At 41.7% G+C, this 15,966-nt stretch overlaps 1 protein-coding gene across 1 annotated transcript in view; it reads left to right on the top strand.

The window, feature by feature from the left end:
* Positions 1-15,966, top strand: part of LYST (lysosomal trafficking regulator) — a 347,836-nt gene that overhangs the window by 77,769 nt on the left and 254,101 nt on the right. The window contains exon 8 of the mRNA XM_030195890.1: positions 9,858-10,084. Within this exon, the coding sequence (XP_030051750.1) occupies positions 9,858-10,084 (227 nt within the window). The remainder of the gene's footprint in view (positions 1-9,857; positions 10,085-15,966) is intronic.

Raw genomic sequence — 15,966 nt, 5'->3', positions numbered from 1 at the left:
AGGTGGTTGTGAAGGAGGCATAAATTCTCTGCTGCAGCAACTCCATATCTGGAGATATATCGGAATCCTGACTTTCCGGTGGGAACAACCTCTTTGGTTTTTGCCCACTGGGGGAGACAGGGAATACTAATTGTATCAGCTGATAAATGAAGAAGGGAAATTAAAGCCCTTGGTGGATCTATAGAAAGAATACAAATTGGACTGTAATTCACATTTTGCCTACATGCAACTTCATCATTATGTCACCAATATAGGCTGGACGCATTTGTCTGAGGATGTGCAAGATACTTTGAACTCAGCTCTCACTGTGAGAGCCAAGAATGATGTACCCTTGCGATACCATCACAGATATCTACAAGATTCCACTGAGGAATTGAACTTTCAAAAGTTGGCTCAGGCTTGGACATTAGAACTAGGAATAGCATTGTCTGAAGAGCAATTTAAACATTATGTTCTGAGCATATCGCGTTGTACATCTTTTACCCGCTTGTGGGAGTTACAATATCGCTTTGCACTTTGCTTATACATTTCTCCCTATAGGGCGTATAGAGCAAAGTTTAACGCCACAGGAGAATGTCCAAAATGTCTCCACAGCCCTGCTACACTGAGCCACATGTTCTGGACATGCCCTGGAGTACAAAGATTTTGGTATCAGATAGTGACAACAATATATACCTATTGGGGCCATAGGGTCGAAATTCATCCGTTATTGCTGTTTTATGTATTCCGATATTCCAAGCCTGCACCACCAGGGTTTAAACAATTTTTACAAAAAGCTATCTGGACGGGTAAGAAAACAATATTGGTGTGTTGGAGGGAGCCCTTGGCTCCTATAATTGGGATGTGGCGCATACAAATGATAAGATTGTTACAGATTGAACGTTGTGAAGTGGGAAGTGCTTCCCTTTTGTCTGAGAGGGGTAGGCGCTTTCGACAGATCTGGGATCATTTTTGGGATACATTACAGCCTCAAGCACGAAGCAGAACTTTGAACCAGCCGTAGACATTATACATATATCTCTTCCGACAGATAAGGGAGAGATCTGGGTTAGTGGGAAAGGGGTGAGGAGGGAGGGGGGAGAAGAAAAGAAGGGCTTGTGGGTTAATTGGTAAGTTGTAAAATAGCTTGTTATTGTGATATTATATTGTTTGAATGGCTTAATAAAGATGAGTTAACCAATACAGATGGCCAAATTTCAGTGAAGATATTCTGTTTCTTGATGGGTTCATCTTAACTGTTGTTGTAATTTGCTTTGGGAAGCCTGGTGTTATAAAGATGGAATATACTGAAATTAAATGGAAGTAAAATTAAACTCTCCTTTCATTGGGGCACATGGATTCACATCTGCATCTGTTTTGTAGAAGTGTTTAATTAAAGGATTGGGTAAGTATATCTGTAAAGCTGTTCAAATGATTTGAATATTGTGCTTTAAAAATATGCTAAAGTTCCCTAACTGACATAATAGACCTCCTTTTACCATGATTTATATTTGTGGCTTCATGAGAGTTGCTGCTAGGAATTCTTCAGCTTATATCGCTATTTAGTATTACTGGTTGTCCTGCACCTTGCATTTCTGGTTTCAGCCAAAGATATTTTCAGCATGCAGTCTCCATGCCTTTACTTCTACAGATTTTTAATTCATATGAAATGTTTTTCAATGCATATTTTAATATACTTATGTTGTTGGAATTGTATTTTGTTTATGTTTTTCATTAAAGTATTTAGTAGAGTTTTTATGTTTATGAAGGTGGCTATTTTGTCAAGAGAGCTATTTTGTCAAGGGCTATTTTGTGGGAGGGGCCATTTTGTCTAGGCAGATTTGTCAAGGGCTATTTTGTTATGTGCCGATTTGTCAAAGACTATTTTGTCGGGGATATTATGGTTAGCCCACGGGCTATTGAAGAACTGAGTTTGGCTTTTGTCAGATTTTAGTTTGTTTTTGGGAAATCTAATAATTCTGGGGAACATTAATAATTCATTTAGAGGACCTGAACACCACCTCAGAAATATTGTTTATCCAATTATTAGGAATCTTGGGTTTTAGAACTCATGTCTCTTGACATTTTATTGATCTTGTTGCTACCAGAATGTCATCTTATGTTAGATTTTTAGAGCCGAGGCCTTGGACGGATCATTACTTCCTTGTCTGATGCATTTAAATGCAAGCTGTGTCTCTTTGTGAATAGGGAGAATTTTGCAACTGAGTGTTTGACTCAGTTAGAATTGACCCAATCTTCTAACTTAAATCAGAAAGTGTCTTCTGTTTTTTACATATTTAAAGTTATATTGGATAAGTTAGCTGCTTGGTGATGGGTTAAAAGTAAACATGTTATGAGAGAAACATGGTGTAATGAGGATCTTGGGGAATTGAGATGCGAGGGGGGGGGGGGGGAGGCTGCAGTAGTTGAAGAAGTGGAGGAAAGATCCTATACTTGGTAACTTGGAAGCCTCTAAATTTTTACTGGCTTCCTATAGAGCTAAGGTTAGGTCAAGTAACATAGTAGATGAGAGTTTTTCATCTCCTTTGCTTTTTCTCACTAAATGTGAGTTTTTTGCGTCTGGGTTTTTTTTCTCTTTTTCCTTCTTAGGGAACCAATGATATTAACCTACTCCTGATAAAACAAGGATATAATAAGTACTTTTGTATTTTTCCTGTTTGGAGGTTTGAGGTTTCAATTGTTTTGTAATATATTTAAAGTGGAGGTTTTTCCACAATTAAAGGGACACTCACAAACTAACTATATATAAACTTTGCAACCTCCTTTTAGAGAGTTAGACTATCAAAAGAATGCAATTGGGGTCACCCATGTGGACTCTTCAAGGCGACTCCCAAGAGACTAACACACAGAGTACCAATACCTCTTGCCCCTATCCCCATCCATCCAATCTCAAATACAAACCCAATCTCTCCTTCCCTCTCTCCACCCCCAGTCTGGAAGCTCCAGTAAAACTGTCTTACGGATTCAACAAATAGCTACGGACTTTAGGAGAAAGACCCTTTCAAATGAGGAGCCAAGTTTGCTGGAAAGTTGTTCAAGCTTTAGGCGAACTTCACTTTGCATCCAATCGCTCCATTTTTAAGAGACGATACAATTAATTTCTCTATTCAGTCAAAGGTGGAGGTTGGGGCTGCCTCCAATTCCTCAAAATACACTTAACAAGCTAAAGCACAAGCTTTCTTCAATAAAGAGTTTTCTCCTTTTTGTAATACCAAGTTAGAAAACAGATGTATGTCAGCCCTCAGTGTGATACGCTGATGCATCGCAGAGTACAAATAGTTCATAATGTGGTGCCAAAAAAGGCGTAAGACTTTACAAGTTCAAAATTTATGAGTATAGGTGGCCAGGCAAGCAAAACACCTGGGACACTGTGCACTCTGTGCAAGTCCAGCTCTGAATGCCCTGTTAGGAGCAACATACATCTGCATCAAAAACTTATATTGCTGTTCCTGTAAAGACACTGAGCGAGTTAATATAGTAACCTGCTTCATCAACAGACGTAAACCATTGCCCGTCACTTGTTCCTGAGGAGGCAGTTATGCATTACAAGCATTGGCCAAAACCTCGTAGTTCCATTTCAAGCTCAGTGCCCCCAAGCTGATTTGATAAAAAGATAAACTGGCCTTAGTCTGTTTAAGAGTAAGAGTCTGTCACCACATCAGCCATATCTTTTGTCAGAATTTATTTATCCAAAGAGCTGATGTAATGATGAACTTGACCAGATGCATACCAGTCCCAAGGAGTCAACAGATCCTCCGCTTGCAGTACAGCAAGAGATTTCATAGTACCAGATTCAGTAACCACATCTTTGACATATTATAATCCCTTGGCATGCCAGCTTTGAAGTATCGGAATCAAGGTCTTTATTCCCCCACAATGGAAGCAATACATTGAATCATGATGATATCTTCATCTTTATGCATAGCCAGAGCCATAACTGCCTCATGGACCGCAACAGTGGATGATGTAGAGAGTAAAAAATTACATGAGAATGCCGAAGATGTAGATAGAAACTACATAACAATTCCAGCAGTGCTCAGATATCAGTCATGAAGTATGTCGCTTAAATCTTTCAAACTCTCATTTCTTAAAAAATAATTTTTGAGGGATCCTCAGAATACCAGGCATACAATGAACATAATTTACTTCTTTTAGTGCCAAAGTAGCCTTTCCTCACAGGAACCAAATTTTTTAAATAAAAATTCCTTGTGAAAAAACTTAATTTTGAACTTTAAGTATTCAATAGAAATCAAACAAAATAAAACATGGAAAAGAAAATAAGATGAAACTTTTTTTTTTTTATTGGACATAACTTAATACATTTCTTGATTAGCTTTCGAAGGTTGCCCTTCTTCGTCAGATCGGAAATAAGCAAATGTGGTAGCTGATAGTATATATAAGTGAAACATCCAAGCATTTCATTGACAGTCTTTAAGTAGAAATTGCAAAACATGGTTTTCATATTACTTACCTTCAAAGTGCTGCTCAAACCACTAGTCAGCTAACCGGATCTGCTGCCAACATGGCCAGGTTTCGCTTCCTTTGTCAGGGTAGCAGTTCGCTGTGAAAAGATAAAAATATGTCAGTGACAGGTTCTGTAAAAGCACACGGCACGTCTTCAAAGCAAGCTCTCAGTACTCATAGTTACACTCCTTAGTAAGCAGCCAATATGGCGCTGGCATCTTTAACCCTTTAGTGTCCAATGTTCCCGTAATAAGCCATATAGGAACAGATTGATGGGAACATTGGACACTAAAGGGTTTTAAAGCGCTATTAAGCAAACACATGACTGGTAAAAAGCACTGATAGGTCCACACTCCTGCATCAACCCAAATCATCAGCTGTCAGATTAATAACCACCATTCTAGTTCTGCATTTAAACCAAGAGGTTGCACAATATCTAGCAGATAGATCCAGCATTGTTATTTAAAATTGAGCATTTGTTCAGCATTCCCACCCTGTATGAACAGTATCAATTATTCTCCATCTAATATCTTGCCAAGAATGTTGTAACTCCTGCCATTATTGAACAATATGGACAGACAAAACTTTATTTATTATCCAGGATTTATGTTCCGTAAGACGTATCTTAATAGGATGAGATGATCTGCCCACATATGCAAAATCACACGGGCTAATGATCATATATACTGTGTTTCTAGTGATGCATGACATATGAGAACGTGATATAACGTGTTGAAATGTAGTAGGGCAAATCCAGTCTAAACTCTCTATAGTCAGAGGGCACCATTGGCATCCCCCACATTTGAAATGACCCAACTCTTCCTCCGGGGTCTTAATATAATCCATCCACTTGTAGGATAAAAATTCTCCAATGGATTTACCACAACAGAAGGCACAAATGGGGTGTTCTTCAAATTGATCATGAACCTGCAAAATTATTCCAATGAGAATGGATAATTGAAACAACTTTCGAGTTCATGACAGAATAAGGTAACACTGCTACCAATCTCTCCTCCTGATCAGGTTGTTGATAATTTAATAATAACTCCCTTTGAGCAAATTTAGCACTCAGATAAGCTCTATGTACAACTTTCTCTGGATATACTCTCTCCACAAAACACAAAAACAATCTTTGAGCTTGAAATTGAAAATCATCAAAAGATGAACAAATAGGTCTAAGATGAAAGAATTGACTGATAGGCAAACTTGCACAAAGGTGGTATGGGTGAAAGCTGTTAAAATGTAGGACCTCAAGCTTAAAAAGTGTTGCCATTTGTTAACAAAATTTTCAGCCCTATAGAGATAATTAGGAAACCTCCAAGATTTAGTTGCCTCACCTATTTGAAAGCCTTGGACCTCCAATCATACAAGAGCATGATTGGATAATATAGGAAGCTCTCAGCCTTCAAAACCCTGGGGAGCAGTGAAGAGGTCACAAATATTATATCTATATAGGACACTGTAGGATGGGCCTGGGCTACATGTGTATAGTCCTTATCCAAGGGATGAAAAATTCACCAAGAGTTCTCCAAGCCCAGCAGTTTACAAAACGGACCCAGCCCTCACGCTGATCTCTGGTCACGAGAACCGACTCCACCCATCTGATCCATCTGTTGATCCATAACTGCATTAAAATCACCTGCCAGTATAATAAGTTAGTGTAAGTGTGGGCCACAAATAGTTGTTAGCTGCTGAAAAAAATGAAAGATTAAACACAGGTGCATATATACTTAACATCACCAATTCAGATCCCAGCATTTCAAAATGTACCAATTCCCATCTGCCAGACTCATCATGCTCCACTCTTATTATATTGTAAAAAGCAACAATTTACTAAATAATATAGCTACACCAGCACTATTTATATTGCCCGTAGAATATACAGCCTCCACCCATCCCCCATTCAATTTTTGGTGTTCAATGTATTGTTTCTTGAAGACAAGCTATTTGCATCCCTTCCTTCTTCAACTCTTGTAACTCCTTAGTGCGTTTAATGGGAGAATGAAGACCAGCAACATTCCCGGAACAGATCTTCAGGGTGGACGATCCCACAATCCTCAAGCACTATATTAATTACAAGCTCCAACAGTGGCCAATTGAGGTCACAAGTACTGGACAGAATCCAAAATAGTGGCAAGATTCATGCTTCTGATCCTAGGGACAAGCAGTGGCTTTCCCCATGTCTATCTCATTAGAAGACTATAGACTTTTCCTCAAAGAACTTGTCCAAACCTTGTTTAAACCCAGATACACTAACCACTGATTCCACATCCTCTGAGCTTATCTATTTGAGTGAAAAAAATATTTCCTCCTGTTCATTTTAAAAGTAGTACCATGTAACTTCCTTGAGTGTCCCCTAGTCTTTGTGCTTTTTAAAAAAGTAATAAATCGACTCAGTATTTTGTAGACCTGTATCATATCCCCCCTCAGCTATTGCTTTTCCAAGCGGAAGAGTCCTAACCTCTTAAGCCTTTCTTCGTATGAGAGGAGATCATCCCCCTAATCATTTCAGTTGCCCTTCTTTAATTCTGCTGTGTCTTTTTAAAGTTACGGCAGCCAGAATTGCACACAATACTCAAGCTGTGGTCGCACCATGGAGAGTTACAGAGGTATTATAATATTCTTTATCTTATTTTCTATCTCTTTCCTAATAATTTCTAAAATTCTGTTTGCCTTTTTCGCCACTGCTGCACCCTGGGCACAAGATTTCAGCATATTGTCCACAATGACACCTAGATCTTTTTCTTGGATGCTGACTCGTAGAGTGGAATCTACCATCAAATAAATTTGGATTATTCTTCCCAATGTGCATCACTTTGCACTTGTCCACATTAAATCTCATCCGAAAAGTGACCATCCCAGGGGACTCTTCAAGATTTATGTAATTAAAAGAGAGGAAACCCCAAATCCATTAGCCGCCTTAACAGGGTATGGTTGATGATGTCAAAAGCTATAGCGAGGTCTAACGCCATACCTTTATTGTCTAGGGCACTTCTAGACTCCACCCAAGAAGCTCCTTTTTTTTCTACCAGGCACCAGGTATATAGAATTTGCTCCCATAACATATATGTCTAGAACATTGTCTAGATGCTTTCAAAAAGAATCTAAAAGCTCATTTTTTTCACTTACATTTTCAGAAACCTAATCCGGTGTCAAGGTATTCTTGTGGATACTGTATGAGTGAACCTAGTGCAGGGGTAGGCAACTCTGGTCCTCGAGAGCCGCAGGCAGGTCAGGTTTTCAGGATATCCACAATGAATATGCAGGAGATAGATTTGCAAGCACTGCCTCCATGGTATGCAAATCTATCTCCTGCATATTCATTGTGGATATCCTGAAAGCCTGACCTGCCTGCGGCTCTCGAGGACCGGAGTTGCCTACCCCTGACCTAGTGGATCGAACTGTTTATTTACAATTTTGTTTTATTTGATCTGTGATTTTGTACTGTTAGTTTGATTTAGTGTTTATCATGTACACACTTATTTCACTTAGCATTTTTATAGACTTGCTTTGACAGTGTTGTAAACTGTTCTGTTCGACTTAAGAAGGGCGGTATATCAAGAAAAATAAATAGATAAATAACTAGATCAAAAGAATGTAATTTCTATTATTGAAGCTATATCTCACATCATTGATCAAGAAGACCAGAACTGTTTCATCACCATGATACTTTTGAATCCACACAGTCAAGCAACAGTGCTTCTGAGGACTCCATGTAGACAAGCAATTGATGGTAAACAAATTTCTTCATAAATATGCTCACAAATGGAAATTGTGAGACGGGATGATAAGAAAGTAAAAGCCCCTCAACTTTCATTTCCATCTTTGAAAATAGGCTGAATAATTGCATGCTTTGAATGTTTAGGTAAAATACCCTGCATCAATGAAGAATTCACTAAGCTGGATACAAAGGTCTTGTCCTATGTTTACGATTTATTGGGTCAGACAAACAATGTGTTGCCTTAACCGCCTAGCATTTCCTCTTTGTCACCTACCATCACCAAGTTAAATATGCCCAAAGAGTGTTGAGATTCTTGTACCTCTGCACGTCCTTCACCATCACAGTTATTTGCTTCCAAAGAATATGAGAACAAAAATGCATTCAAAGGGTCTGCAATATTTAGCAAAACATCCGAGACCAAACTTATATTCTATCTCATTTGAAGTTCTTAAAAAAAAAAAAGCTAAACTGGTGTACTGTAAGACCTAAACATATTTTTGAATTAAACTAGAAGCACTAGTAGATTTTTTTTCAAGACCCTGAATAGATGCCTAGATCTATCACTTTCACCAGACAACAGGGTTCCCCAATAATGTGCAAAATTATTGGAATTGGTGTCTTGAAAGCAGTAAAATTGTGTGACTGAAAGCTGAGAGATCTCCAATAATGCAGAGAATAGTGGTAAAATCAAGAGCTAAAGTAGCATAGGCAATGGAAAGACTTTGTGGGTCAAATGGTCCTTATTGTCTAACATCCTTTTTGTACAATATGAAATATATGCAAGAGGATTTTGGAGACCATTCTATATAATAATTCTCACCTCCAACATTCTATGCGTCTGCCTGCCTGTGTCCATAACTTTCTTCACAGATGGGCTCCGAAGCCCTAGCTGATGTCACTAGACCCATTATGATGCATCCTATATAATAATTCTCACCTCCAACGTTCTGACTTGCCTGGGACTGTGGCTCATTCCGAGTTGGTCTGCTAGGCTCCGTAGATCAGGCTGACATCACTGTAGCCATTATGATGTCAACTTCAGAACCCGGGGAAAAAAAAAACCATGCCTCAGAGCTGATCCATGTCCAGAGGAGGGTCGCTGGACATGGGTGGCTGGAGGGGGGCAGGGGAGAGAGGAGGGTTGCTGGACATGGGTGGCTGCAGGGGGAGAGGAGGATCGCTGGACATGGGTGGCTGCAGGGGAGCTGAGGAAAACCTTGCTAGCGCCTGATTCATTTGTGTCAGAAACGGGCCTTTTTTACTAGTATTTATAGTCGCTGGACATGGGTGGCTGCAGGGGGGGGCAGGGGAAAGAGGAGGGTCGCTGGACATGGATGGCTGCAGGGGGTCGCTGGACATGGGTGACTGCAGTGGGCGCAGGGGGAGAGGAGGGTCGCTGGACATGGATGGCTGCAGGGGGAAAGGAGGGTCGCTGGACATGGGTGGCTGCAGGGGAGCCGAGGAAAACCTTGCTAGCGCCCGTTTCATTTGTGTCAGAAACGGGCCTTTTGTACTAGTATTTATATAAATAGATCCCTTCAAGGTTATCGGTGTATATGAGTTGAACCACCATAGGCATGAGGTTTCAAAAGTTACATGCAGTTGCATATCAGACATATAATTCATTTTGTAGTTATTAATTCTACACTGTTGTTTTTTTTTTAATGTACAGGAGCAGATATCAAAGCTGATGCAGGAGATCTTGGCCCTTCTAATTATCCTGGTAATCTTATGGAAAATATCGCTTCAGGAGAATTAACTTACCCAGAAGTTTGCACTTTGCTGCTCCACTTGTTGTCGGCTGGTCATGCAAACCTAGATTTACTCTCCCATGTTTTCCATGGTTTTCTTAGAATTATACAGCACAAAGAAAAAAATGCTACTTTACTCATCCATCAGGTTTGTATTTGCTGAGATGATGAATGTATTTTTGTTAGAATGTTATATCATAACTAGAAATGTTAATATTAGGTTAGGATTTTAAAAATATGAAGTACGTTGTTCAAAAGCTTTATTCTGACATTTAACTGTCTTAACTCTCTTTGCTGGCTTGATGATGAGCATAGCAATTGAACTGGCCCAATAAAAAGGTATCACCTGCAACATTAGGAGAGAGAGAAAATTGCTATACTACAACATCAAGAAAAAAGGATTGCTCTTCAAAAACAAAATAAAACCTGCAATTACTTAGGACTGAAAAACGTTCAAATTCTGTTAAGTACCACAGATGGATTAAAAAAAAACCCAAACATTTCTATCAATCAGAAGGTTCTTGAGCTGTGTAGGATAAAAGAAAATATAACTAACATTTTGATTCCATACTGGGATTGGTGCTATTTAACATATTTATAGATGATTTGGAAATCAGAACGAGTGAGGTGATTAAATTTGCAGATAATACAAAACTATTCAAAGTTGTCAAAACACATGTGGATTGTAAAAAATTGCAGGGATGCCTTAGGAAACTGGAAGACTGGTCATCCAAATGGCAGATGAAATATAATGTGGACAAATGCAAAGTGATGCACATTGAAAAGAATAATCCAAATCATAGGTACCTGATGCTAGGGTCCACCTTAGGAGTCAGCACTCAAGAAAAAGATTAGGTATCATTTTAGACAATATGCTGAAATCTTCTGTGTAGAGTGTGGTGGCAGCCAAAAAAGCCAACAGGATGCTAGGAATTATTAGGAAAGGGATGGTAAATAAAACCAAGAATACTATAATGCCTCTGTATCACTCCATGGTGCAACCTCATCTGCATTGAATTCTAGTCGCCGTATCTCAAAAAAGATATAGCGGAATTAGAAAAGGTTCAAAGAAGAGCAACCAAAATTATAAAGGGGATGGAACTCCTCTCGTATGAGGAAAGGCTAAAGAGGTTAGGGCTCATCAGCTTGAAAAAGAGATGGCTGAGGGGGAATTATGATTGAGGTCTACAAAATCTTGAGTGGTGTAGAACAGGTAAAAATAAATCTATGCTTCACTGCTTCAAAAAAATACAAAGACCAGGGAACATTCAATGAAATTACATGGAAATACTTTAAAAGCAGAGATATATTTTCACTGAAAGAATAGTTAAGCTGTGGAACTCGTTGCCAGAGGATGTAGAGCAATACAGAAGCATTATAATATTCTTTGTTTTGTTTTCTATTTCTTTCATAATAATTCACAACATTGTTTGCTTTTTTGGCTGCTGCCACACACCGAGCAGAGGATTTCAGCATATTATTCTAGATCTTTTTTTTTTTTTTTGGTTGGTGACTCCTAATGTGGAACTGTAGACACTACTAGAGACAGAGGTAATCACTCAGGGGGTCTTTTACTAAAGCTTAGCTTGAGTTATCTGCAACAGGGCCCATAGGAATAAAGTGGGCCCTGCTGCAGATAACTCAAGCTAAGTTTTAATAAAAGACCCCCTCAGGTAGCAATTACACTGTACACGATTGGCTAGGGATATGACAGTGCCTAAAGTTTTGACCTTAGGTTCTAGCTAGGCAGTCACCAGTGAAGAAATAATGCGAAGGTGGAAATATTTATTATATAGTAACAATGACGACAAGCAAGTACAAAAATATATTATGCAACAAATGCTAAAGATTACACCAATAGATATATGAAAAAAAGGAAAAAAAATCAAACATATAAACGGCGCGTGACCGTACTCACTCGCAAATGCGCAGTAGAGACTTCCCTCTCTGCCCCGTCCCCGCATCAATATGTGATGACGGGGTCGGGACAGAGAGGGAAGTCTCTACTGGCATGCTGCAGACGTCGCTGCCGCCCCTCCATCTGGCCCGAGCACTGTAAACTTACATCAGCACGCAGCAGCAGGCACATCAGCAAAGCTGCCGTCGGGCTTCTTTCTCTGCCTTTGTCACGCCGTCGCCGACGTTACGTCACACGAGGGCGGGACACAGGCAGAGAAGGAAGCGCGCCCCGACGGCAGCTATGCTGATGTGCCTGCTGCTGTGTGCTGATGTAAGTTTACAGTGCTGCTCGGGCCGGGTGGAGGGGCGACTCCGGGGGCGGGGGGGGGGGGCGCCGCCGACCTGGGGGGGGGGGCTCGGAAACCCCCCCATTCCAAAAAACGGCTAGTATATACAGAGCACGTACAAAAACATGGGCTGATGAGACAAAGTCAGCACGGATTTAGTGAAGGGAAGTCTTGCCTCACCAATCTACTGCATTTTTTTGAGGGGGTGAACAAACGTGGACAATGGGGAGCCGGTGGATTGTGTATCTGGATTTTCAAAAGGCGTTTGACAAAGTGCCTCGGGTCTGTGTTGGGACCGCTGCTTTTTAACATCTTTATAAATGACCTAGAGATGGGAGCAGCTAGTGAGGTAATTAAATTCGCAGATGACACAAAATTATTCAGGGTTGTCAAGTCGCAGGAGGAGTGTGCAAGATTACAGGAGGACCTCACGAGACTGGGGGACTGGACGTGCAAGTGGCAGATGAAGTTCAGTGTTGACAAGTGCAAAGTAATGCATGTGGGTAAGAGGAACCCGAATTACAGCTATGTCATGCAAGGTTCCATGTTAGGAGTTACGGACCTAGAAAGGGATCTGGGAGTAATCGTTGATAAGACATTAAAAACATCTGCCCAGTGTGCTGCGGCGGCTAAGAAAGTGCACAGAATGTTGAGTATTATTAGGAAAGGGATGGAAAACAAACACGAGGATGTTATAATGCCGTTGTATCGCTCCATGGTGCGACCGCATCTCGAGTATTGTGTCCAATTCTGATCACCGCATCTGAAAAAAGATATAAAGGAATTAGAAAAGGTGCAGAGAAGGGCAACGAAAATGATAAAGGGAATGGAACGACTTCCCTATGAGGAAAGGCTGAGAAGGTTAGGGCTCTTCAGCTTGGAGAAAAGGCGGCTGAGGGGTGATATGATAGAAGTCTGCAAGATAATGAGCGGAGTAGAGCGGACAGATGTGAAGCGATTGTTTACACTTTCAAACAACAACAAAACCAGGGGACACAAGATGAAGCTAGAATGTGGTAGATTTAAAACAAATAGGAGAGTTTTTCTTTACTCAGCATGTAGTTAGACTCTGGAACTCGTTGCCTGAGAATGTAGTGACAACAGCAGTCCTTACGGAATTTAAAGGGGGTTTGGACAGATACCTGAGGGAAAAGTCCATTGAACATTATTAATTTTTTTATTTTTTTTTGAGGGGGGGGGGGGGGGGTTGCCGGGTTTTTGAAGCCTGGATTGGCCGCTGTCGGAGACAGGATGCTGGGCTTCATGGACCCTTGGCCTTTCCTAGTATGGCGGTGCTTATGTACTTATATTTGATTTCACCACAATAATATATCCTGAGAAGAAATTACCAACATAGCAGCAAAGTTAGGCTAATGACCACAGGTCCTGAGACAATCAGTCCTTCACAAGGAAAGATCATAACCTTGAGCAATATAGGAATAACCATTTGTCTCTCACCCTCAGTAGTCCTCAGCGCTCTCTGTAAATGGTGATGACGTGGATCCTCTTCAGAGCTCAGCTATTCCAGTGAGCCCCTGTTATCAGGGCAGTCTATGTCCTTGACCTGAAAGTCAGCTGGATGTTCAGTGTTGGGAAATCTATAAATCAGCTACCAAATTGTTCCTGGTGCTCTCTCAGCACAGCCAGTCTTTGAAGATGGGTCAGCTCCTGACTTTGGCCTTGGCTATACTTGGCACACAGAAACCCAGTTTACAGGTGTTCTGGGAATCCAGTCTGTCTCTGAGAGATGTTCACACCATCATGTCCTCTTCTCTTCTCTTTGTCCTTTCCTTTTTCCAAGTCCAGAATTGGTACAGTCCTCTGGATCCACAACCAATCACCAATCGTGTACCCTGCCCCACAGGTTACATATGGACATAACATTGAGGGACCTTGTGGGCTTCCAACAAGAACATCTCATCAGTGGTGGTCTTGCAGTGCCAAACTCCCCTTCATGGTTCACAGATGTTAACAGAGACACTGTCTCTGAATCTTGCTCCTCCGTACTTTCCCAGGAGATAAACTGGAAGGCAAGACTGAGTAAACACCATGTCCTTGAATGAAGTCACTAGCACAGGTGTGCCAGGAAAGAAATGCAGAGCCCTTCTAGCCCAGCATCTTCTCTCTCTTTCTCCCCTCCCCACTCTTGAAGCCTTACATCACTGTCCCTTCTGTCTTATCTCCTGCCCTCTCCCCCGTGTTCCAACATTTCTCCCTCTCTCTTCCCTCACTGCCACTGTCTGACAACTCTCCATCGCTCCCTTCTGCTCCTGGATCCAACATCTCCTTTCTCCCCTCTCCATCTCCGGTGTATCTTTCTCTCCCTCTCATCCACCCCGAGGTTCAACATATCTCCCTCTCTCCACTGTCCACCGTCTCTCCCTCTCTTGTTCCATGGATCCAACACTTCTCCCCCCCCCCTCATGCAGCATTCTCTCCCTTCCTCCTTTCCATTGCCATGTCCAACATTTCTGCCTCTTTCCCTCCCTTGTGCCCTGTCTAACATCTCTTGCTTCCTCTCCTCCACCATCATGTCCAACATTTTATCATCTCCCCCTCCTCACCACCCCATGTCCAACATTTACCATCTCTCCCTCCCCACTAGCCCTATGTCCAACATTTCTCCCTCTCTCGTCCCTCTCCCCTCTTTATGCAACATGTCCCTATCCCCCTCCCCTCTACCACCATATGCAAGATTTTTTCCTTGCTTACCCCTCTCCACCTTATGTCCCACAATGCTCTCTCATGACCTCCCCCCCCCTAACCCTCTCACTTCAGAGGGGCAGCACCCTTAATAGCGCCGGTATTGCAGGAAGCAGGCTGAGCTCCCACAATCCTGCATCTGCTTCCCTCTGTCAGTGGCAGCGGTAGCGATTCCCATACACGCTACCTACCACTGCTAACCCGGAAGTGTCTCCTCTCTCACATCCTGTGACTCCTGCCCCAGCAGAAACAGGAAGTTGTGACAAAGGGGACGGGACACGGCAGAGGAGACACTTCCGGGTTAGTGGCGGTAGGCAGCATGTGTGGGAATCTCTACCGCTGAGAGAAGGACATGCAGGATCATGGGAGCTCAGCCAGCTCCCTCCACTGATGATAATCCGGTGCTGATAAGGGTGCTCCAGTGCTGGGTGGGCCTAGGCCCAACCAGACCCACCCTTGGCTGCGCCCCTGATGCACATATACTCACAGACACACTCTCTCTTTCCTGGTACTTTGCTGTTTCTGCTGTTCTCATTCAGTCAGTGCCCCTCCCCTAAACCTGTTCTGCACACCATCATGTAAAGTTCTTTTATTTGCTGCCAGTCCGTTTTCTCACTTTTTACCCCATTCCCTTTATTTATTTATTATTACATTTGTACCCCGCGCTTTCCCACTCAAAGCAGGTTTAATGCGGCTTACATAATAATAAGGATTACAGAGTATTGATATAGACAATGTAAGATATTTATAGTAGAGTAATAAAAGAGATAGGTGGGTAGGGATGGGCAAGGGTGAAGGGAGTAGGAGAGGTATGAGTAAGGGGTAGGTGAGCATGAGGGGGGGGGTAGAGGGGATGGGACAAGGGATAAGCATAGGGAGATTAGGTGGGAGATGTAGTCTGGGTCATTGTCATTGTCACCTGGATATGTGTTGGGTAGATGGGCCATATTAAATTGGATCATTTGGGTAGGCTTGCTTGAACAGATGAGTTTTTAGTGATTTCCGGAAGGGTCTGGGGAGGGCATTCTCAACAACCCTATTCACTTGTTCCACTGGCTCTCTCCAAGGCCCTGTGCAGAGC

Source organism: Microcaecilia unicolor, chromosome 3, assembly GCF_901765095.1.
Source record: "Microcaecilia unicolor chromosome 3, aMicUni1.1, whole genome shotgun sequence".
NCBI lineage: Eukaryota > Metazoa > Chordata > Amphibia > Gymnophiona > Siphonopidae > Microcaecilia > Microcaecilia unicolor.
This window is presented reverse-complemented; position numbering and strand designations above follow the sequence as displayed.